The sequence below is a fragment of the Talpa occidentalis genome, unplaced genomic scaffold (genome assembly GCF_014898055.3).
Source record: "Talpa occidentalis isolate TD23 unplaced genomic scaffold, MPIMG_talOcc4v2.1 talOcc4.6, whole genome shotgun sequence".
Classification (NCBI taxonomy): domain Eukaryota; kingdom Metazoa; phylum Chordata; class Mammalia; order Eulipotyphla; family Talpidae; genus Talpa; species Talpa occidentalis.
Window position 1 is genome coordinate 119883648 of NW_023604972.1, and position 24297 is coordinate 119907944.

The window sequence follows — 24297 nt, forward strand, 5'->3', positions numbered from 1 at the left end:
GGATCATTTTCAGTTGATAAATTTCTCTGCTCATTAATGGTCATGTCTTCTTTTTTCTTTGCATGCATAATTTTCGACTACATGCTAAACATTGTAAATTTTACCTTATTAGGTGCTGTACATATTTCTTATTACAAATCTTTTTGATATTGGTTTAAAGCATAGTTTAGTTACTTGAAAAGAGTTTTTAATTTTTTCAGCTCTTGCTTTGGAGATTTGTTAGTTGGGATCAAAGAAATGTTTACTCTATATCTCATTGTTCCCCACTACCTAACCAAGACTTTAAAGTCCTGTGAACTGTGAAGTTTTTCAGTCTGGATAGGAATGAACACTGTTCCCTGCCCTGTAGAATGCTGAACATTCTTGCCTTTAATTCTCTTAAGCACTGATTTCCTCACATGCACTAAACATTGCTCTGCTGACTATCTGAGAACTATCTGCAGCATTCTTTCTCTGAATTGCTCTCTTCTGTTAAGAGTTCTTGGTCTCCTCAGACTCTGAGCTCTGTCTCTTCAATTCAAACTGCTTGCCTGGGTTTCTCTTTTCAATACCAAGGCCTGAAATACTGTTAGGGACAGCAAGCTAGGACATTTGTAGAGCACACTTGTGTTTCTCATTTCAGGAATCATTGTTCTTTAGTTCCTGATGTCCATTGTCTCGCGAGCTATAGTTTCATATATTTTGTCCAGTTTTTGTTTGTTTCATTTTTTTTTTTTTTTTGTGATTCAAAGAGGATAGTATTTTTATTGTATCCAGAAGTGAAGGTTAGGATATTCAAATTTAAGATTTAGTTGTTTAATAATTCCAGGTGAAGATACACAGAGTTGGACCACATTCATGAGAGGACTAGATATGTCAAGGTCATCGAATAGGTCATCTGCATGGATGGACTTTGAAGTTACCTAAGTAGATGGGTTTAAGATAGAGAGTAAAATGTTAAACCAAGAGCCAAAGTTGCGAAGTTTTTGTATTGCATGTTTTATGTGTTTGGTTAAGAAAATGCTCTTTTAAATTATGTTAAATTGTCTTATTTTTTATTCTAGAACCTTCTGATAATTTAAGGGAGATTCTCCAAAATGTGGCAAAATTACAAGGAGTTTCAAATATGAGAAAACTAGGCCATCTGAATAACTTTACTAAGGTAAGTAACTTGAATCTTTATTAATATCATCTTAAATTCTTTATTCCTTACGATACTTAATAGACAATCAATCATTAATGAGATACACTCAAAGAATTTCCTCTGCTGCTTCTCAGGGATTTTGTCATGTGTTTTAAGGTTTTATTGAGTTCTTACATGTTGCAGCACCTTGATTAATCCCTTGAATGTATTTTTTTTTTTTTTATATATAGAGGCATGTTTTTTCTTTCTTTCTTTCTTTCTTTATTTGTTTGTTTTTTTTTTTTGTTTATACATGCACTGGGTACAGTCAGAAGCGCGGGAGGGTGAGAGAATTCACCAGAGCCAGAGCGGAGAACAGAGCAGGCAGAAGGACCGAAGTACACTGCTGAGGGGAGCAGCGGGCGGCAGGAGAGGTCTGCGCGCCATGTGGGACCCTCCTCCGGTGGCCGGGGAGCAGCCGGGGATCGAACCGGCGCCGCAGAGGCTGCGGGCAGCTTCGCAACCCAGCGCTCAACCGCTGCGCCACCGGGGAGGCCCCTTGTCATGTGTTTTAAATATAAATGCATTTGAATAACGGAAGCATTATATACTTGCAGAAAATTTGGTAGGTTCAGAAAAGAATAAAGAAAAAGGTCACTGAGAAGTTCACATCCAGACCAGTCTTCAATATTATTCACATAATGATATATTTTACTCTTTTTTTTCATGACAATATATGATAAGTATGTTTATGCTTAAGTAAACATAGGTGGGTGAGAGGATTCACCAGAGACAGAGGGGGAACAGAACAGGCAGACTCACTGAAACACGCTGCTGAGGGGAGCAGCAGGCGAGACAGGAGAGATCTGCTTCACCATGTGGGTTGCTCCCTGGCGGGGCCGGGATCAAACTCGTGCAGTAGAGGCTTCGGACTGCTTCATAGCGCAGTGCTTAACTCCTTGTGCCACCAGGGAAGCCTCCTATGTTTTTATTTTATGTATGTAATGAAAATCTTCAAATACCTTTCTTTTAGTTTGCTGGTCATATGTCAAGTTGTTAATAAGTTGTTTCAAGATTCCAAATTTGCATCTTCTATTAAATTTCCTAGTTTTATTTCCACATTCTTCATTCAACCCTGGTAGATCTTTCCACTTGCCTTGATTTACCTGTTAGAGGTTTTTGATAGAGGTTTATGGCTTGTTTGAGCTTATGTTATTATCAGGTAACAGCTAGAGATATATTTTTACAACTCTTGCGACCTAGGATTTTGTGGATTGGGGATGGATAGATGAATGACAGTGATTTTGTTTATTTCATTCTGGCACCAGTGTGGGTCCTAAAGCAAACTTAAAAGTGTAGAGCAGTACTATCCAGTAGAAATTCAATCTGAGCCACATAATGTAATTTTAATATTTCTAGTAGCCACACTAAAAAGGTAACAGAAACTTGTCATATTAATTTTAATAACCCTTTTCTTTATTCCAGTATATCCAAATTATTGTCATTTGATGCAATTAGTATAACATTAGTGGTATATTTAACATTTTTGAAATCAAGTATGAATATTACGTTTATAGCACTCACAGTTCACACTAGCCACATTTTCATTGCTTGTTACCATCTGCTGCTAGTAGCTATCAGTCATAATGGAATGTGCAGATGCAGAACTTTTTAGAGTAGGAGTGGCATACACATCTATTTTTAGGAATCTGTTAGCCATACCTTTTATTTTCCCTTCTCTAGCCCCCATTTATGTCTGTTTACATCTCAGATTCTCTTGGGTTATCGGCCATTGTCTTCTCTCTCTTTCTTTTTCTCTTTTTTAAAAAGATTTATTTATTTATTTTATACAAGAACCGGGGTACAGACCAGATGTGCGGGAGGGTGAGAGGATTCACCAGAGACCAAGAGGGGAACAGAACAGGCAGACTGACAAAATACACGCTGAGGGGAGCAGCGGGCCAGACAGGCGAGGTCTGCCCCACCATGTGGGACCCTCGCTGGCTGGCCGGGATCGAACCAGCGCTGCAGAGGCTGCAGACAGCTTCACAGCAAGGCGCTCAACCACCTGCGCCACCAGGGGAGGCCCTCTTCCTTTTTCTCTTCACTGTGTCAGTCCATTCAGAGGACTTTGTCTGATTTCCCCCATAGTGTTTCCTTAAGTTATTCCAATACTCTACTTGTTCTCCCTTCATTTGTGCTCTTCTAGTGTTTTCTCTGTCTGCTTCCTTCTCCTCCTCTTTTCCTCCATTCTGCTACTCCCTTTGTGCCTTTATCTTCTCTTTTCACTCTCTCCTATTCTCTTTCTTTTCTTCCCTAATCTCTCCCTCCTTTCTCTGTTCCTCTCTCCTTCCCTTCCCCTACTATATAGAATAATTATCTCTGTTAGGAAGCCCTGGGCTTTTGTGCTTTTGTATTCTTGTTTGTTTTTGTTGTATATAGTCTTTGTTTATAGCTTTCTTATTTCCCTGCTATCTTGGTGTCAGCTAATAGCATATCCTTTATTTGTGTCTTTAGATTATTTATGGATTTTAAAACCGCATATCCAAACCTAATAGAATTGTCTGCAATATGAGGGTCCCACCTTGAGTCAGGATCCCAGGGCCTGTTCTGTTAGTAAAGTCCATAAAGTTTGGACTTGATAAGATCTGTTTTGGCTGCTCCGTGATGTAATGGGAAAAGCATGATCTTTAGATAAAATAGATGGGAACTTACAGCCTAGCTTTGACCCTAATTATCAAAGCTATTTTGGGCCAAATTCTTTACTTAATCTGCTGCCACTGGAGGCAAGATTCCAATATAGTACCTAGCATATAATATATACTTGAACAGATAGTACCTTTCAACCTGGGATTTGTTTTTGTTTTGTTTTCTAACATTTTGTCACTTTTTTAGTTTTTTGCATAACTTTTGGAAAGTGAGTTTGCTTAATAGCTTGAGTTGCAGGCTGGTAAATTGTTACTATAATAGAGTTTTTCACCCTTAGCAATATTGACATATTGGGCGAGATTATTGTTTGTTTGGGGTACTGTTTTATGGTGTCAAGCAGAGTCCTTAGCCTCTATCTATTATATGCTAGAAGCATACCTCCACTAGTTGGGATAGGCAAAAATATGTCCTGATATTGCCAACTGTTTCCCATGGTACAGAATTACTTTTGGTTAAAAAGCACTACTGTAGTTCTTATTACAAAATTTCTAAATACCTAGCACCAAATAAACATTAAACTGGATTTAATTATGATATCTACATTTTGTTTCATTGGAGAGCCAGATTAATGGATACTTACAGAGCTGGTATTCCTATAAAGTATATAACTTCATGTCCTTACAGAATAAAATTTAGCAATCCTCAACAGTTTATAAGACTAGCTTTATAGAATAAGAAAATAAGAAAAATAATTATAATGTCAGGAGATTATTTAGTAGTTAATTGTTGACCCTACTCTGTGTTCCCATAACAGCTTATTATGTGTCTACCAATTTTTGCCTATTCTTTTGTAATTATGTGTTATGGTAAAGTTATTATCTTAAACTGAATTTTTTAAACACAAGAACTATATGGTATTTAGTTCACCATTCTTACATCCTGCTCTACCCTAAAGCCTGGCGAATAACAAATATTTATTTATTTATTTAAAGATTTATTTATTTATGCATACAGGAACTGGGGTACAGGCTTGAGGTGCGGAGGGTAAGGGGATTCACCAGAGACAGAGTGGGGAACAGAACAGGCAGATTGACTGAAACACCCTGCTGAGGGAGGAGCGGGCGAGTCAGGAGAGGTCTGCTGCGCCATGTGGATCTCTTCCCTGGCCGGAGATCGAACTTGTGCCGCAGTGACTTCAGATAAGTTCATAGGATGTGTCTTAACCCCTTGCGCCACAGGGAGGCCCCCCAAATAACAAATATTTAATTAAAGGTTTTATATTACATTGGGAAGACTTTGCATTTTTAAATATGAATTTTTGTTGGTATTGGCATTTGTTTTGTTATTAAGTATAAGCTTAGCTAAGTTAACATAGTAGACAGTGGGGCTAAAATGTTGTATAGTGTAAATTTTGTCCCTAGAATTAAGTCTCCTTTTAAAGTGCAAAGAGAGGATGCTGGTGATATGATTCTATAACATCATGAATGTCATGCACGCATGCTTGCCTTCTGACATCACTTCACTAGATAAAGTAATGTATATAACAGACTGCTGATGAATATAATCTTAGTGTTCTATTTTTAAAGCTGACAACATGCTCATAATCTAAAGACCTGTTTTTAAGATCTTTCACATTCTCAAAGTTCTCTTTCCTATATTTAATCTTACTATTTATACTAGAATCTCCAAAACAGTTATTTTGTTCCCTCAAAATATTATAATCTAAATGTAAAAAAATCAAACAATACAGCAGAATAGATGGTCACAAAGTGAAAGTTTTCTCTCACATACCTTTCCCATTCAGGTCCCTACTGATAAAAATATGACTTTCAGTGTTAACCACTGAAAGGTATCTATCCGTATCTGTTGTAATAATATGTGTATGTGAGTGTTTGTATAATTGTTTCATTGAGTTCTGAGAATTAAATGAGCTAAACAAAAAGAAGTATAGTAATGTAGTGCTCAGTTCACCATTTATATAGCTTATTGTGCGTGTATGTATGAATATCCAAAAGTCTTTTATAATGAGATCATGAGTTGTGTTGATTTGTAGTTTGTTTTTCTATTTCCCAATATATCAGAATCCTTTACTTTTCTATTTTTTTATATATAGCTATGTTTTATATTCACATATATATATACATATGTTTACATACATACAGCATAATTTATTTTATCCTTCCACCATCAAAAATATAAGTTTTCCCCACTTGTTTTTGTTATTGTAAACAATAACACTTGGGTATGATTTTATGAAAAATAGATTTTTAGAAGTTTTTGCTTAGCCAAATAAAAAGCAATCCACTTTTAATTTCAAAGCTTATTTCTAAATTGCCCTCTGAAAAGACCATTCTGTGGAATTTGAATCTGTAATAAGCTATTTTTTACAAGTTGGTTTATTCTACTTTTTGCTTATTTAGTAGGACGATTCATTTAACCTCAAATCAATACGAGTAAAATGAGAATAACATTTAACTGCCCATTACATTTTTTAAAAAATAGTAATTGAATGATCACTCCGATGTTTTTACTATTTAGAGATGGTTTAGACTTTGTTTTGGTATTTTCAGCACAGAATATTATTAATAGATACTTTTGAGTAATTTAGTTTTTATAAGAGTCATGGATTACTTTCAACAAATAAAATGATTGATGTTAGACATGGAATTTAATAAAAATAAACAAGTGATATGTTATCAGAATCTTACTCTGTTTAAAAATAACACATTGGGGGCCTCCCCTGGTGGCGCAGCAGTTGAGCGCTGGGCTGTGAATCTGTCCGCAGCCTCTGCAGCACCGGTTTGATCCCAGGCTGCTGGCGAGGGTCCCCCATGGCGCACAGACCTCTCCTGCTGTGCACACTGCTCCCCTCAGCAGTGTATTTCATCAGTCTGCCTGTTCTGTTCCCCGCTCTGTCTCTCGTGAATTCTCTCACCCTCCTGTGCTTCTGACTATACCCAGTGCTTGTATAAATAAACAAACAAACAAATAAATAATAACATATTGGAGTGTAGTGGACTGTGGGTACTGGTGGTGAGAAAACTATAGTGACTGCACCCCAGGGGAGAAATCCTATGGTGTGAAAAAATAAACAAGGATTTTAAAAAAAAGTTTTTTAAATACATTATGTAATAGTGTTTGTTTTGCTTATATAAAACAAATTAAACAGTTGTGCTCATAAAATAATTGTAGTTGTGATATTGGTTAAGTTTGTTTATAAGTAACAAATTTAACAAACTTTATTCAACTGAACTAAAGTAAAAAGAGGAATTCGCCCCATAGATGAGGAAGGCCAAATAATGGGTCCTAATTTTAGGCAAAACAATTCAAGAGTTGCGAAAATATAATAATAGCATTCTGTTTCTCCATTTTGTAGCTCTAGTGAGCAAAATAAATCATTTTTATGGTTTTCAGTAATAAAAAGAGATGGTAACAGTATCCTTTGCTAACAAAGGATACTGTTACCATCTCTAAAGTATTTCTGAATCTATTGGTTATATTCAGCTTGGTAATGTAACTGATAGTCATAAAAAAATGGGATGACAAAGGATAAACTTGTGACGGCTAATAATTCAGCATGTTATGTGACCCTTAGGTTGCTAATTCTTAGAAATGTCTTTCATAATTTCTAAACATAATCATAATCAGCGGTTTATTCTTAATCAAACAAGCCTGTATGACAGGGCAGATAGTATTACATTTTAATAACATACAGGAGACAGGAAGTTTATTAATAATGACTAAGGTAGTACTGAAGAAACTGCTGCCTAATAATTGAAGATTGATTAATATTCCGTTGACAGTTGAGGGATGATGTTCCCAATGTTGAAATTCACACAACTTCAGCATTCTTACTGTTTCTCAACCTGCCTCTTTCCAAGAGTAAGAGCTAACGGGTTTGATTTGTATTAAGAATTTTTGTTAAGTTAGATGATGATTAATAAAGTAGTGAGTTAGTCACATTAAGAATTTAGTATTAAAATAATTCTTATTTCTATTATCTTGAAACTGAAAATAATGAACTGGTAATAGAAGTGATGAAAAAAGTATGATATTTCTTTGCTAACTAGACCATGAGAATCTTACCAGTGTCTTCTCTAATTTTTTATTCTTGATACATGTGAATTAACTTACATTAAAAAGTTTAGTCTCTACCCCAAAAATTCCACAGAAAAACTAATCAAAATAATCAACCAGTTTAGTAAAGAAGCAGGATACAAAAGCAACACACAGAAGACGTTTCTAAGAAATAGCAACCTAAGGGTCACATAACATGCTGAATTATTAGGCGTCACAATTTTATCCTTTACCATCCCGTGTGTTTTTATGACTATCAGTTACATTACCAAGCTGAATATAACCAATATAGTATCTTTCCTATATGCAAACAATAAATCTGAAGAAGATATCAAGAAACCATCCTTTTATAATTGAAACAAACAAAAAAATCAAATATTTGGGAATAAACCTACCAAACGAGTAAAGGACCTATACAAAGAAAACTAGAAAACATTGTTAAAAGAATTAAAAGAAGACTCAAAGAAATGGAAAGACACAAAGAAATGAAAATAAAAAATATAATTAAAAAAAGTTTAGTCTCTGTTTGGGATAACTTTCCATGAAAGGTATATTTTCATGTAAGACTGATTAAGCCCTGGATTATAATCCTGGAGTCACCTTGAATTACCATTGAAAGCATTGCCCTATCATTTATGACTGTCCTCGAAAAATAGGTCCTGCTTATGACAAATAAGCAGTGTTTCATCAGAAAATGTTGATTTTAGTTTTTATTTGTGAATTCCTAGACTCCACCTGAGAAGAATTTTTTTTTTTTTCAGAGAAATCTTTCTTGCAGTTGAAATGCATTATTGTTAGATAGCAGAAAATGGTATTCCTTTGTAAATATTTTCCAAATTGTGTGTGTTTTGGGGGATCATAATGTTTGCTTTTTTTTTTTTTTTTTTTTTTACCATTTCATCAGAACTGCTAACTCTAGCAAATGTTAAGTGATAAATAGTCATATATTTTGTGATCTAAAGAGGTGGATAATTTGGAAAGTATGCTTTATAAATTGTATTTTTCTGCAAGGATAATTGGCAAGCGTGAAAAATATAATGCAGAATATGAGAATCAAGTACATTATTAGAAGAAAAACTGTAACCTCTGACATGACAAAGCTTTATATACTTTATTTCTAGGATTTCAAGACACTTTATCCCATTAAATCCATTACTGCTATAGTGGAAGAATAGAAATAATTGCCTTTTTAGAAATTGAGTTTTATATATAAATAATTAGTGTAGGAAATTAATGATTTTCCCATTTTTAAAGCAATGTATTTTATATAGTGACGTAAACAAATTCTAAGCTTCCTTTTTCTAATAATTGTGGAATAGAGTATGTCCCTATCTTATTCTATTAGGAACATCTCCCGTTTTTTGCTTCTCATTAAGAAATTGGATAGGAAAGTTTAGACAGATAGTGAATTTGTACTGCAAGCATTTCCCCCCCTAAAACATTAGACCTTTAAAATACATTCTTTCACAAAGTCAAATGTATTGGTAACTTTGATTGGTTTGTTCTGAGTGGCTAAGGTGTTCATAACTTTTTATTGAGGACGAATAATAATAGCAGGGCCTCCCTGGTAGCACAAGGGGTTAGGTCGCAGCATTATGAAGCTATCTGCAGCTACTTCAGCACAAGTTTGATCCCCAGCCCGGGAGCTACCCACATGGCCCAGTAGACCTCTCTTGGCTCTCCCACTTCTCCCCTAGGCAGTGTATTTCAGTCACTCTGTCTGTTCTTCCCCTCACTGAGGCTCTGGTGAATCCTCTCACTGCCTGCCCCTCTGGCCTGCACCCCAGCTCTTGTACGCAAAAATAAATAAATAATAATAGCATTTGAAGACACTTCTGATTCTTCTGTATTAAATGACTTTGCCTTTGATCCATTTCTATTATGCCCATTTCTTAATAACTTAAGAAACTTTTATGTAACTTTTAGCTAAAAATCAGTTTTCAAAACTCAGACTACATCCAGGTTAGGTGAAAGAAACTAGTGTTAGATCAGCGTTTTTAATGAAAACAACTAGGAAAGCCTGTTTGAAGGCAGATAGGAACTGCTCAGACAACAAGAAGTATAGGAGCCAAACTTCAGAGAAGGGAGACTTATGGATGAGAGATACCCAACAATTTTTGTCTGGGGAATTCTTACTGATGTGGAGTGTGGACAGGAAACTAAGCATGGGTCCCAGAGTTCTTGTGCTCAAAAACAGAAAAAACAACCTAGAACTTTTGGTGGGCTGGGGAAGTTATGTATAGGGATATTATCCCTTTAGTGTATTTGTTGAATCCTGGAACTCACTGCTAAGTTTAAAACCTAGGGAGGAGGGCCTCCTGGTGGCACAAGGGGTTAAGACACAACCTATGGAGCTGTCCGCAGCCACTGCAGCACAGGTTTGATCCCCGGCCAGGGAGCAACCCATATGGCGCAGCAGACCTCTCCTGACTCACTCATTCCTCCCCTCAGCAGTGTGTTTCAGTACATTTACCTGTTCTGTTCCCCACTCTTATCTCTGGTGAATCCTCTTACTCCCCCACACCTCTGGCCTGCACCCCAGTTCTATTTGCATAAATATATAAGTCTTAAAAAGAAAACCTAGGCAGGAAATCTTAAAAATCAGAATGGAGCTCGTAGTATTTTTGCAAGACAAAAATTAGATATGTCATCCTCCTGGAACTGGTCCCTGAACGACAGGTTCAGTTAAAACTTGGCAGGAAGTGAGCACAAAGGAAAACTAGAGGAGGAGAAAGTCTTACCAGGAGATCAACCTAATCTGGACTCAGCCTTTTCCAGTGGCCTAATAGGAGGTAAATAAAACTAATGTATGATGGTACTTAAGAGAAAGGTAGAAAAACAATAAGTGAAAGGTGTTGAAAATAAATGAAGTGTTGAAAGATCATAACATTATTGAGAACATGGTAAAATAGTATTTCCTTTTAGATTATAATAAATCATCATAGCATGTTGTAATTTCAGTGGTAATAACTGAGAGAATAGTTTTTAAAACAAAATTATTGAAAAGGAAAAATAGAATAAGAAAGCAATTGGTTACGTTTTAAGAAACTTAAAACTGGTGAGTCAAATAATCTGCATGTTTGAACAGTGGGTCATATATTTTTCACAATTTTATTAAAGAGAAATACATTATTTTCCAGTCTAAAAAATGATGTAATTAATATATATATTCATACTTACTTTTTCGGACAGCTCCTTTGTGATATAGGCCACAGTGAAGAAAAGTTGGGTTTTAACTATGAGGATATCATAATTTGGTAAGTCTAGTTCAGTTACTTCCTTCTACCCTTCTAGATTTTAGTGATTTTAATTTTATTAATTTTAAAACTGAAAATAAGATAGTGTAACATCTCATTAGATTTTCTAGAAATGGATATTTGAACAATGGAAAAATTCAGAATCTCCAATATTTTAAACTTTCTTCCTGCTGATATTTTGTGATTATCACATATAAAGAACTAATGCCAATATTGAAAAATACCTGGACTTCAATAGTTTAAACTTATGAGTTAAATTTGAAATTCACAAATTGAGTCTTCATATGCCAGAACAAAAACAGATCAATTATCTCTAGATCTAACACAAAGTATTTTTATAACAAAGCTGATTTACCCACACCCATCAATAGAGGCATAATGTTAGAGTTTTATAACCATCTTTTTGGTGTACTTAGGAATTACAACTGATTTACTCTGTGCCTGCCATTATAAAGCTTTATTCATTGGATTAAACGAATGATTCTCTAACCTACTTAGAGGCAGGTAGGCAGGTGGAGGGAAATAGATTGTAGAGGCATATATGTGATACAGCTTGAAAAAAAATATTTAATTTTCTACTGTTGATATAAATAAACTACAGAAGGTAGAATAAAACTCAAATAACTTTTTTCTTGATTGGTAAAAATGTATCAAGGAGGCACAGATTAAAAACTAACATTAGTGAAGTTCTGTTGTCACGGTGATTGATTTTTATATAAGTGAAATTACCAGTAGTTTTGCATATTTCAACTGAATTAATAATTTGGTGCCATAATTTTTATATGTATTTGAAACTTGGGCAGTAAAACGTTTTTGCTTGTTTTCATACAGTTTGCGGTTAGCTTTATTGAATGAAGCAAAAGAAGTGCGAGCAGCAGGCTTACGAGCTCTTCGATATCTCATCCAAGACTCCAGTATTTTGCAGAAAGTGCTGAAATTGAAAGTGGACTATTTAATAGCTAGGTAATTTTCCTAGAACTTTCTGTTTTTAAAATTATGTATTAAGGTTTTAGCATACTGATCATAAAACATTCAAATTTTATGATAAAACCTGTTATTTTTTTCATATATGTACAGACAAGTACACTATAATCTTAAATAAGGTATAGAACATTTGCAGCATTCCAGTCAAGTTACGTTTCACCAGCCATTCTTCTCACATTTTTCATTTTAGACTATTGATGGTTTTTCCTTTTCTTGAACATCATACATTCGGAGTATACAATCTTAATGCTTTTATTTCCAAAGTATTATCTGGACATTTAGCCATGCAATTTTTAATTGTTTTGTATTTCATGTTATAAAAAATTATTTATTCATTCCATTCTATTGATGATTTTCTGAGTTGCTTTCAGTGTTTGGCTATTGAAAAAAGCTGCCCTGAATATTCTTGTGCAAGTCTGTTGATAGATTTAAGCACTTATTTTTCCATGGTGTGTGTGTGTGTGTGTGTGTGTGTGTGTGTGTGTGTGTGTGTGTAGGAGTAGAATTGCTAGATTGTAAGGTTTATATAAAGCTAGTCTTAATAGATATTACCAGCTTTCCCAAGTAATTGTACCAATTTACAATTCATCCAATTTATATGCTACCATCAATATTTATTTGCGAGTTCAAGTCTCTTCACATTCTCATCTGCACTTGCTATTTTCAATCTGTAATTATAGCCTTTCTGCTGTTGTTTTCATTGTGAGTTCTCATTGTTATTTTAATTTGCATTTTCCTGATGAGTGATAATGTTAAGCACCTTTCATTAGATAGCCTCCCAATCTTTTGCTCATTTGTAAATTGGATTGTATGTCCATTTTGTTGTGTAGGAGTTCTTGATGTCATCTGGATATGATTCATTTTAGGTATATATTTGAGAATATCTTGTCCAAATCAGTCTGCCTTGCCTTTTCAGTCACATCTATTAAAAAATTCCATTAAATCATTTTATTTTGTGCTTTTAGTCTCTTTGGAAGATATCCTGTGCTTTCCTCTAAAGGTAGTGTATTATATACATGGTAAATGAACTTAATCTAATGTAATTACATAGAAATATACATATATATATACACACACTTATATGAGGTTTTCTTCTGCTGTTAGTCATCTGTCCCATTTGGTTTTGGTCTTGTGTTTCTTTTGGGAAACAATATTTTCTCTTCTATTAATGTTTAGGTTTATAAAATCTTTTAGTGGGCCTCCCCTGGTGGCGCAGGCAGTTGAGCTAAGCACTGTGAAGCTGTCTGCAGCCTCTGCAGCGTGGGTTCGATTCCGGCTGGCTGGCTGGCAAGAATCCCACATGGCATGGCAGACCTCGCCTGTCTCGCCCTCTGCTCCTCTCAGCAGTGTATTTCAGTCAGTCTGCCTGTTCTGTTCCCCGCTCTGTCTCTGGTGAATCCTCTCACCCTCCCGTGCATCTGTCCTATACCCCAGTTCTTATATGCATGAATAAATAAATCTTAAAAAAAAAATAAAATCTTTTAGTAGTTGTCATAGAGATTATAACATGTATCTTTGATATATTACTGTGTACCACTTCTATTACCACTATAACAATACAGGAAATGTCATGTAGTTTATCTTCTCACCTCTGCCTTCTTTATTGTATTTTTTAATTTCTATATATATTTGTAATCCCATAGGATAGTCTAATAATTATTGTTTTAAACTGGAACTATTTATATTTTTCTACACTTGTTATAGCATTCTTCTGTCTTACATTTCTGTTTTCATTTTGGATCACTTTCTGTTTGATGAATTTCCTTTACTGTTTCTTATAGTTCAGGTATACTGAAACGAAGTCTTTCATTTTTATTTCTGGAATTTTTTTTAACATCTTGAAAAATAAGTAATCTTTCTTTTTGTTGCTCCTTTGTGAGTGGTGTTTTCTCCTTGTCTACTTTAAAGGTTTTTTCCTGATACAAATCCTTTGCTCTGGTATCTCAGCTATGAGATTTGGATCTCTTCACTCTGCCACATGTCTCTGATGCCCTTACTCTCTTGTCAGAGTTTTCAACCTTGTGCTTCAGTGTGGTTACTTTCTACTCACATGCAGGTTTTTTTCTTATTCCTCCATCAGGCAGTAAATCAATCTCTTGAATTTTTAATTTCCATTACTGTATTTCTTTCACTACTTTTATTTAAAGACTCTAGGTCTCAGCTTTATTTCTCCCATCTGTCCTTCTGTTTTCTCTGGGCATATTAATCATAGTTATTTATAGACTTTTTATGACAACTCCAATATGTGAATCACCTGTGTTGTTTCTGTTGTCACTTTTTCCCTAGGTTTTTGGTTACTTGGTCCATTGTTTTAAAGAAGAGAAAACATTGTCTTATTGGATGTGAACATTGTATAATCAAAATTTTTGGTTCTGCATCATGTTTTTTTTTTTTTTTTTGGTTAAAGATTTATTCTGCAATGTTAACTTATTACACAGATTATTAAAGGTTGGTTTTAGCTTTACCTTTGCTCTAGGAAGTAACTATTTTGGATCTCGTGAAAGTGTGGCTGTTTAGTGACATCTCTTCTCGTTGCTCACCCTTGAGTCATAACATCTTTCTTGGAATAATTTATGCCTGTTGAAATTTCTGCTTTACTTCTTAGTTTCCCATTTGTTTCTTGAATTTTAACCCTTCTTTTGCACAATATAGAAATTGACGAAAGAGATTGAATGCATATCTATTTATACTTAATATCCATGTTTCCTTCTTTTTGGGATTTTCCCCCTCGAATCCTGGTCACTTTGGCCGCCCTAAAGTTTGGCCTGTGTTTCTAATCTAGCAGGATTTTGCTTTCTGTTAGTGCTCATGCCTTTAAGACTCATGGGATTGTCAGCTTCCCCCAGGGACAAAATCTCTGGATATGGAACTTGTACTTCTCTTTCTGTGGATTGTTTTTCATTGCCCTTTTAAGAGTTGCTCTATGTGTATCTTGTTCAACCTGTGTAGTTGTTTTTAGCAGGGGGGTTGATCTGCTCCACGACTTTAGTTGTAGCCAGAAATGGAAGTCAGCGTCTATGTACTTTTTAATAAAATTGCTATAGATTAATAGTAGTGTCAGGTAAAAGAAATGCTTTTTGAATGGCAAACTGTATATATATATATATATTGTGTGTGTGTGTGTGTATACCGGTATTTTATATATAGTCTAATCAATTTTTATGTATACTTCATATCGGTGCTAACTTAAGTATATAAAAGAATTGGTTAAAATAATGAACTACTTAAACAAATAAAAATTACTCTGCCTGGTAAGCCAAAGACACTTTAGAAATTAAATAAATAATAAATTATATACAGAATTGTCGATTAAGTGATAGTTGATTGAGATCAATTTTTGAAGTGACTTCACATTTTTTTTTTGACTTCACATTTTAAATTATGTTTTGATAAAATAGATTTATTGTGACTAGTACATAATACTTTTAGTTAAGAACAGTATATGAATCTTGGCCCTGGTTAAAATTACAGACTGAAACATAATCTTGAAATATTTTCCCTTTATAATTTTCATAAAATATCTGTATTTTAGCAAAGATCAGTGAATTTTTTTTATGTAGATTTCTGATACTTTGCTGTTTTTTACTTCTCTGTGTATATATGTTTGTGTATTTACAGGTATATAACATTGTGTAAATCATTTACAATATTCCTTCCTGAAGGTTTAAATGAAAGGTTTTGAATGTTTTATTATAGCATTTATTTATCACTATATATATATATATATATATATATATATATGTTAACTAAATAAATGTCTGCTGGTACTGAAAAATATGTTAAAATTTTTAAATACCATATTGACTTTTATGGAGATGGGTCTGGTCTAGTATTACTGAACAAAAAATTTTAAAATAAGAATGTTATCAGTAATTATATATTTTGTTTGTTATTTAGGTGCATTGACATACAGCAGAGCAACGAGGTAGAGAGGACACAAGCACTTCGATTAGTCAGAAAGGTATGCTATTTGGGAGTATAGTAAGATTTATGGCTTTTACATTAAATACAGAACTTTTAGATCTAGACTGGTGAAATTTTAAAATTTACAGACTTAATTCTTATTAAAAATTTAATTCTGTTAAAGTTATATATGAGTTAAATTGGTCTGTTAATTTTCTGAGTATGCATAAGTATTTTGTTTAATAGTCTATGTGATTGGGTATAACCTGGACAATATTTTTTATAAAATGTTCATTGTAAAGTATATTTCTTTCTTTAATAGACATGTAAATGAAATTGTTGCTCTGATGCATCATTAAAGAAAGAGGATTTCCTGCTCCCACTCTGATTTTCTCTTAATTGTGTATTTGGAGCTAATGCTTTTAAATGGATGTCTTAAATATTTAACAGCTGGTTGTTTCGAAGATGAATTTGGATATAATCCATTGGCAATTGCAATAAACAGTTCAGGCCATTGTGTAGGATAAAAGGTCAGTCTGAATTCTGCAAGAGAGGAGGTATTAAGGAGAATCCGTAATACTTCTAATGAGAGGCCTTCAAGGAATGTTTTTGTTGTTAAATATAATGTGATGTGATGTTGATAAAGGAACAGAGCATTAACTTGGTTAGAACACTGGTTGAGTAAAATGTTACCATGTTTCTTCATGAGGTATATTTTTTAATGTAAAAATATCAAATATTAAGCTTATCAGTGTTTCTAAAAACATTGAAAATTATTTAGTTGAGTTTAGCTCTTTTCCACCTTTTAATTCAGTGCTCTGGCATGGTGGACTGTTGAGATTGTACATTAAGTAGACCCCCCTTTTTTTTCCATTCATTTTTATAGTTTATGGTTAGTAATATGTCTTAAAAGAAGTTTGCCATTCTGAGAGTAATATTGGAGATAGATTACAAAATTTTTGTTTGTAAACTGTTTTATCAAGATATGATTTGAATTTTCTTATTTAAATTCAAAGATTGGATTTGTTTTTTACTTATTCATACAGTCCCTCCTACTGCCATGATTTTGAGAATTCAAGACCAGAAAACAAAATTTGTTTCTGAAGAACAAATTGGTTAGTGTGAGTTATATATATCAATGATTTGTAACACTAGGAATTAAAAGTGAGAAATTAAAATACAAACTTTTGAAAAATAACAATAAACCTATTACATGGAAACATGAACTTTTATAAAAAGTAACTGTATTTTCCAAAAAGATAATTTAGTGATTAAAGTAGTAGTATTTTGATTTTTGCTAATCTCTTTAATGTTTATTTTGATACAAGATAATTGGATTGTCATTTGCTCCTGCTTTCTTTCTGTTGTGATTCCAGATTCACTGAAGTCCTTGTAAAAGAATGAGTATAAAATAAGGCAAATAATGTCTTTGTATTATTATGGACATAGTTTTTAATGTCTTTGTATTATTATGGACATAGTTTTAACTTTGTAGAATCCTTGAAAGTATTGTAGGGACCCTTAGTTTCCTGAATCACACTTTGAAAATTGGTGCACTTTAAATCACATTCAGAAGAAAGACTACTCCGAATCGATTCAGACAATTCAATTAAATTCAGCTTCTTTGGATTATTTAGTAAATGTTTTATTTCAACTTTATGAAAATGTTTTATACAAGTTACAATCTATAAAATATTGGGAAAAAACCATTAATAGTTTAGTAATCCCATGACAAAAGTATTATTTTGTCTTCTGAAGAACAAGAGTGAATTGATTCAGATATCATTTGTGAATCAGTAATAGAAAAAAATCTCTTGTAATTGGAGGTAGAATGCAGGGTCCGAAGAAGAGTGTCATGCAGGATCCCTACTTGGTTTAGATAACAGCAGTTAAAGGGAAAGCACACTTGCTGAATAAAACAGTGGCCTCTATTGGCCAGAGGAACTATGATTTCATTTGTACTTTTAACAATGGAGCACATTTTTTCTTCCCCCCAAGGACATCTTGACAGCTGAGCTAGTTGAAATTGTTAATATTGATTACTAAGTCATTGAAGTTTTTGGCATTCAAAAGTTTTTTAATTTTTTGTAGAAGTATTAATCTTATATTTTAAAAGAAAGGCAGAAACCTTTGTTGCTTTAGGATAACTTGCTCTATCAGTATTTAAAGGATACTCACATAAATTTTCCTTCTCTTTCACCTATCTCCTTCATTTGAAGGATAGTTTGCTTGCTTTTTTTTTTTTTTCCAGGTGTCTCTGGTTTTTCCTCTCACTTTCCAAACTGTAGACTCCTTCCTGATTTTTGTCTCTCATTTTCGATGTAATTTTCCCACTGGTTAGTGGTTGTTACTCTTTATCCTTTTAAAATTTTACTTCCTGCCTGATTTAAGCTCTCATTTTCTTTAGTCATTATTTCTTCAGTCACAGATTTCTTATAGTTAAAAGGGATTCATTTAGGGAAATCACTTGCCTTTGATACATGCTAAGATAATGGTAAAGCTAAAGGAATACTCAGTTCTACAAATTTCCAAACCTGTGTTGGCCAGTGAGTCCTTTTGGTATTAAGCACAATCTGCTTCTCTTGGCATTCAGAGCCCACTTTTGGTCCAACCAATTATCACATTTATCACTATGTCATTGTGCATATAGGCAAACTGGCTGCCACCAATACTATCATTATTGCTTCTTTCCTACTCTCTTCATTTCTACCCCTTCCACATTATATTCATTCTATAGTCTTAACTCAAATTTCAGATATTTCCTATAGAGAGCTCAGTGCTTCTCTAATTCCTTTATATCATTTCTATAAATTTATTACCTACTCATGATCTATAATTTGTTTCTTATATATCCTATCATAACAAAAAAGGTGATTAAACTTTTTTTTTACTTAAATAGAATAAATTTTATGACTTTTCCCTTACTTAATATTCATTGATTATGAGTAAAGCTTTCTTTCATATACACAGAATGTAAGAGTTGTTTGTGTATTTCCTGTGGAAACTAAGAAGAGGATTTTATTTGTAATAATATAAATTTCAAGTTTTCTTTCTGTAACATGACACTTGAGATTCATAGAATAGAATTTTAAACTTGAGAATTTAGAAATTATATGGTCACATACCTCCTCACCTAATAACTGGGGAAAACTAAAACACAGTAGGGATTGATTTAACCAAGATAATGGTTTATTGATGGTAGATTTAGCTCTGAAAGTCAGTTTGTCTGCCATCCTAACTAACTCTTTCGAGAATTCATTATATACCTCTTAATGTTTGGGGAATTTTTCTTCTAATCTTCTTCTTGGAAGTGAAACAAGTATTGAAATCAAATTAGTATTATAAGAAGTTGGAATTTTCTCACTTGTGAAGAGTGCTATATTTTTTTAACTTTTACTTCCCTGTTTTCTCATTAGTGGAAAATATTGATTTGAAAATGAATGTGATAACTGTTGTAGATACTTTTGGTTATTGAAAATCTATTTTATAGTTGTGGAACAGTTTTCTATGAATTCAGTTGAACTTTGTAGTATTATATAGTGCTACTTAAACCATTTACAAGTACTCTAGCTAATCAGATCTCTCCTTTGATTTTCTATAAGACTTAAATCTATATATATCCTTCATTTAGTTCAATTGCCACAAGTCATATTTTTCCATTAGGATTCTAAATCCAGTAACATACAGGAACATTTAAATAATTCCCCCCAGGGCCTCCTGGTAGCCTAAGGGTTGAGTATCAGCACTGTTACCCTTATGGTCTGAGTTAAATCCCTGGCCAGGGAGCTAATCCGCATGTGGCACATCAGACCTCTCCTGTCTCGCCCACTGTTCCCCTTAGCAGTGTATTTCAGTAAAATGCCTGTTTTGCTCCCCACTATGTCTCTGGTGAATCCTCTTACCCTTGACATCTATGACCTACACCCCAGTTCTTCTATGCAAAAATAATAATAATTTCCCCCCATATTTTATTATCACCCAGGGCAGAAGTGATTCCTGCACCCATTTCAGGAATCTGTTACTTTGAAATAGCTCATCTATTAAATAGTCTTTATTTTATTAAATAGTAATTATATAATTTGTTTTTTGATTTCTAAATCGATGTTGTATGTATCTATTTTTAATATTCCAAATGTTATATTGCCAGTTATACTTTTAATGTAAACTGAGATTTATCCAGTTTTATCATCAGATGTATACTATTCTCATAATTTTTTTAAATATTAAAATGTTGTTGATTATTATTAGCTGTGCTTTCTGGCAGAGCAACAAATGATGGCTAGAGATAGGGAGATAGCATCTGTTGCAGCAAATTGAGAAAAAAATGAGTGCCCAAATCAATGAAAATGATGGAAGAGGGAATTGGGAAAATGAAGTAAATTGGTAGGATTTGGTGGTGATTGTATATGGGGAAAGAGTCGGGAATATAATAGTGTAGCAGTATGTTGACAGCTGTTGTTACCACCTATTTACTGTGTGTGTCTACTGAAAAGTTGTTTAAGATACAGTTCCTATTATAGTGGAGCTTTTAATCACAAAAACATCATGTTGGTCAACCAGTATATAATATGAGCTATTAGGGGGAAAAAGTCAAAGTATTTTTTCATGGTAATGATTGTTTTCATTTATTGCATAAATTATTAGTTATATTAATTTTATGTTTATATTAAACAGAAAATTTAAGTTGATGGCTAGATTTTATAAATATTCTAAGGTCATAAATACCTCAGTTTGAATAAGATCTATTTAAAAATGGTTTCTAAAATGTATTATGAAGCAAATAACTTCATTTTGTTATTCCTCCTGTTGCAGATGATTACTGTGAATGCTTCCTTATTTCCTAGCTCTGTGGCTAACTCCTTAATAGCGGTTGGAAATGATGGACTTCAAGAAAGAGACAGAATGGTCCGAGCATGCATTGCTATTATCTGTGAACTAGGTCAGAATTTTCTTCAAGTAATAAAAATGTAGTGTTTTGAAAGAATTTACAACCTTTCTTAATACTTTTAATACATGATTCTTTAGTTATTGAAACAAACGTGTAAAAAAGTAGAACATTCCTGACAAGGAAGTAGAGGACTTGTTAAAGTGACATTAAAATTCTCTGAATTTCAGAGTTTTACTCATAATGAAATTTAGTGTGTAGGAATTCCAAATCCCAGTAATTATAATAAAATCTCCTAAAATCTAACTCAGACAGATTAGTTAGCCACATCTTAATGTGGGTTAAAAAAATAAAAATCCATCATACATTAAAAAAATATTGTAAATGCAAAAGCATTAGGGACTTAAGTGGGTGAAAATACGGATGAATATTTCTGATTATTATAAGGAAAAGGAGTTTTGAGTTATCAAAAGATATCAAACAAGGATTTTAGCAGCTATAGATTTTAAGATAACGTGTAGTGCCAGAACAAATAAAAAAATGAATGTCACAAATAATTTACTACAAATTAATAGGAACAATAAATACATAACTAGTCAGCGATTTTAACAGTTCACTACACTTAAAACCACAGAAATTTCAAATGACAAGAGACTTCTCCTACCAAAAGTAGAAATGGTATATTCACTCTTGATATAATAAATTAATGAAAGAATTTTTAAAAAAAGAAGCAAAACAACAACCAAACTGTCACTAAGGATTTTAAAATATGGTCTACAATTCTATTGGTTTAGAGACAAATTCAGAAATTTGTTTAATTAAACTTTTTTTTTTAAAGATTTATTTATTTATGCAAGCACTGGGTACAGTCAGAAGCGGGAGAGTGAGAGAATTCACCAGAGCCAGAGTAGGGCTCAGTATAGGCAGACTGACGAAATGTACTGCTGAGGGGAGCAGTGGGCGGCAGGAGAGGTCTGCGTGCCATGTAGGACCCTTGCCCAGTGGCCAGGGATCGAACCGGCGCTGCAGAGGCTGTGGGCAGCTTCGCAACCCAGCGCTCAACTGCTGCGCCACCGGGGAGGTCCTGTTTAATTAAATTTTGAAAATAATAAAAATTTGATGATGTCGATGTATGGGATGCCTAAAAAATTATGCCCACAGTTAACGTCTCATCATAAAATGCTTTTATAATTAAGCAATAAGTAATGAAAATAAGTGAATGAACCCAAGAAATAGAAAAAGAAGAAAAACTTTTTCAAGGTTATTAGCTGAAAAAACAACAGTGAATTGAAGTCTTAGAAATAGGAAAAAATACATAAATTTTTGAAAAATGTTAAGATCAGAGAAACAGAAGACTAATATAGACCTAAGGAAGAGAATATTATAGGAATTTTAAATCAATTTATATATTTGAAAATCTTATTGAAATGAGTGGACTTCAGAGGAAATTTTAACTTCTAGTTAAAGCAAAACTTAGAAAACATGTTAGATCAAAAACCATGGAAGTGCTTGATGAAAAACACGATTTTAGGTATTTTATCTTAAAAACTTGTTTCAAGGAATAGATAATTCTTTTATAATGTAATCTGATCAAGAACATTAAAAATATAGAAAATACCAATTTATGAAAGTAGCATTTCATATAAATATATATTTATATACACACAGATGTATATACACATACCTCTACACATATATAATTACGAAACTACTTTGTTAACATTCTGGAATCTCTCAAATTAATACACTTTAATTGTAGATCTTTACAAATATTACATCCTTTTAGCTTTTAATTAGCATTTGAAAAACTTTCAGCTGTAGTATAGTAAGACAGTATAATAAATGAAGTTTGCATATTGGAAAGACATTGTGGATGATTTATCTAGAAAACTGAATCAAAAACAGAGTACGTAATTGAGCAGAGTGGAAACATGAAAATACAGATTGATATATTTATTTTGTGTATTGTTAAAAAAAAACAACTGTGTTTGACAAACAAAATAATAGGAAAAATACATGAATTATGTGTTTGGGGAGTACTTTTGAATTTGTTTAATTCTCAAGAAGGCACAACTTACATATACCTGTAAAAATGAGACTAGTGTACCAGAAAGGGACTAAGTGATGTGAGGGAAACTTCTTGGATGGTAAAAAGGATATTGGTTCCCTGGATATAGACATTATTCAAGTTTTTTGAACTGTATACCATTAAGATCTGTGTATTTTACTAGGTCATTTTACCTCAATTTAGGAAAAAGTAGAAGATGCCAAATTTTCAGTTTTAGCAAGAAGAATAAGAAGAACCAATGATTAAAACATACTTTAAAAATAATAAATGGAGTGAAGAGAAAGATTTTCTTCTAATAAATTTGAAGAAACTACTACCCAGGTTATCAAGAGATAGAAATGTGAAAAAGAATAATTGTAGACTGTATATATAGAAAAATTTTATATATCAAAAGTATAAAATTCAGTATGAAAAGTATGCTAGTATAATTTATTAAATATATGAAAAAATGTGTTTCAGTTTCTTGATAGATTGAAAATGGAAATGTTAATCTGAACTCGTGTAAAACATACATACTTGCTTTTGAGTACATGTAAACAAAATGTTTGATTTTTGAAGTAAATGAAGAGTTTCTGAGCTTAAAATCTGACCTAAATTACAAATCAAATAAGGGACTTAAAACAGATAAATGGCTAATATTCCCACTATATAAAGTAACTTCTTGTGATTGATAGGAAAGAAGAATCACTGCCATAAAATATGGACAAAGGATATGAGATTAAAAAAGTTTGGGTTTGGGGAAGTATATTGAGTGACTGACTACATACATTTATCCACATGTCCTTTTAAATGTTAGTAACTAGAAAGTTTTTTATATCAGAGAGGAAATTGTTAAAATAAATAGCCCAGTTTTCTGTTTATTTTTATTAATTACCCCAATATAATATTTTAAGTTTTTCTTTCTTATTTTAGCACTTCAGAATCCAGAAGTGGTGGCCCTTCGAGGTGGACTAAACACCATCTTGAAAAATGTGATTGATTGCCAATTAAGTCGAATAAATGAGGCCCTCATTACTACAATTTTGCACCTCCTTAATCATCCAAAGACCCGACAGTATGTGCGAGCTGATGTAGAATTAGAGGTAGGAACTTTCATATTCTTTTCTAATTTTCAAATATGACTTAAAATACATCCTTTTACATTGAAAATTTAAAGTAAATAATCGGTACAACACAGTATTCATAATCAAACTTAAATTAACCAAGATTGGCTTATTCCCAGCAATATTTTGTAGCTCATTTAGTTTGGACTGAATTGAAAATATTCTCAAGAGTACTCTATGAATATGTACAGAGAATATTTTATTATCTGTGAAAAGTGTACTAAGCAAAATAGAGCACAAGGTTACGTAAGATATTAATATTTAATTTT

The 24297-nt window shown here is 33.0% G+C and overlaps 1 protein-coding gene across 5 annotated transcripts in view; it reads left to right on the top strand.

The window, feature by feature from the left end:
• Positions 1-24297, top strand: part of RICTOR (RPTOR independent companion of MTOR complex 2) — a 105118-nt gene that overhangs the window by 33818 nt on the left and 47003 nt on the right. For 4 of the 5 annotated variants that reach the window (XM_037529954.2, XM_037529955.1, XM_054688208.1 and 1 more), the window contains 6 exons: positions 1044-1141; positions 11021-11085; positions 11917-12048; positions 15967-16030; positions 20785-20911; positions 23838-24007. In XM_037529954.2, coding sequence (XP_037385851.1) covers positions 1044-1141; positions 11021-11085; positions 11917-12048; positions 15967-16030; positions 20785-20911; positions 23838-24007 — 656 coding nt within the window. Of the gene's footprint in view, positions 1-1043; positions 1142-11020; positions 11086-11916; positions 12049-15966; positions 16031-16169; positions 16503-17018; positions 17088-20784; positions 20912-23837; positions 24008-24297 lie in introns of those variants that run through there. The other variant, XM_054688209.1, reaches the window with a different exon arrangement.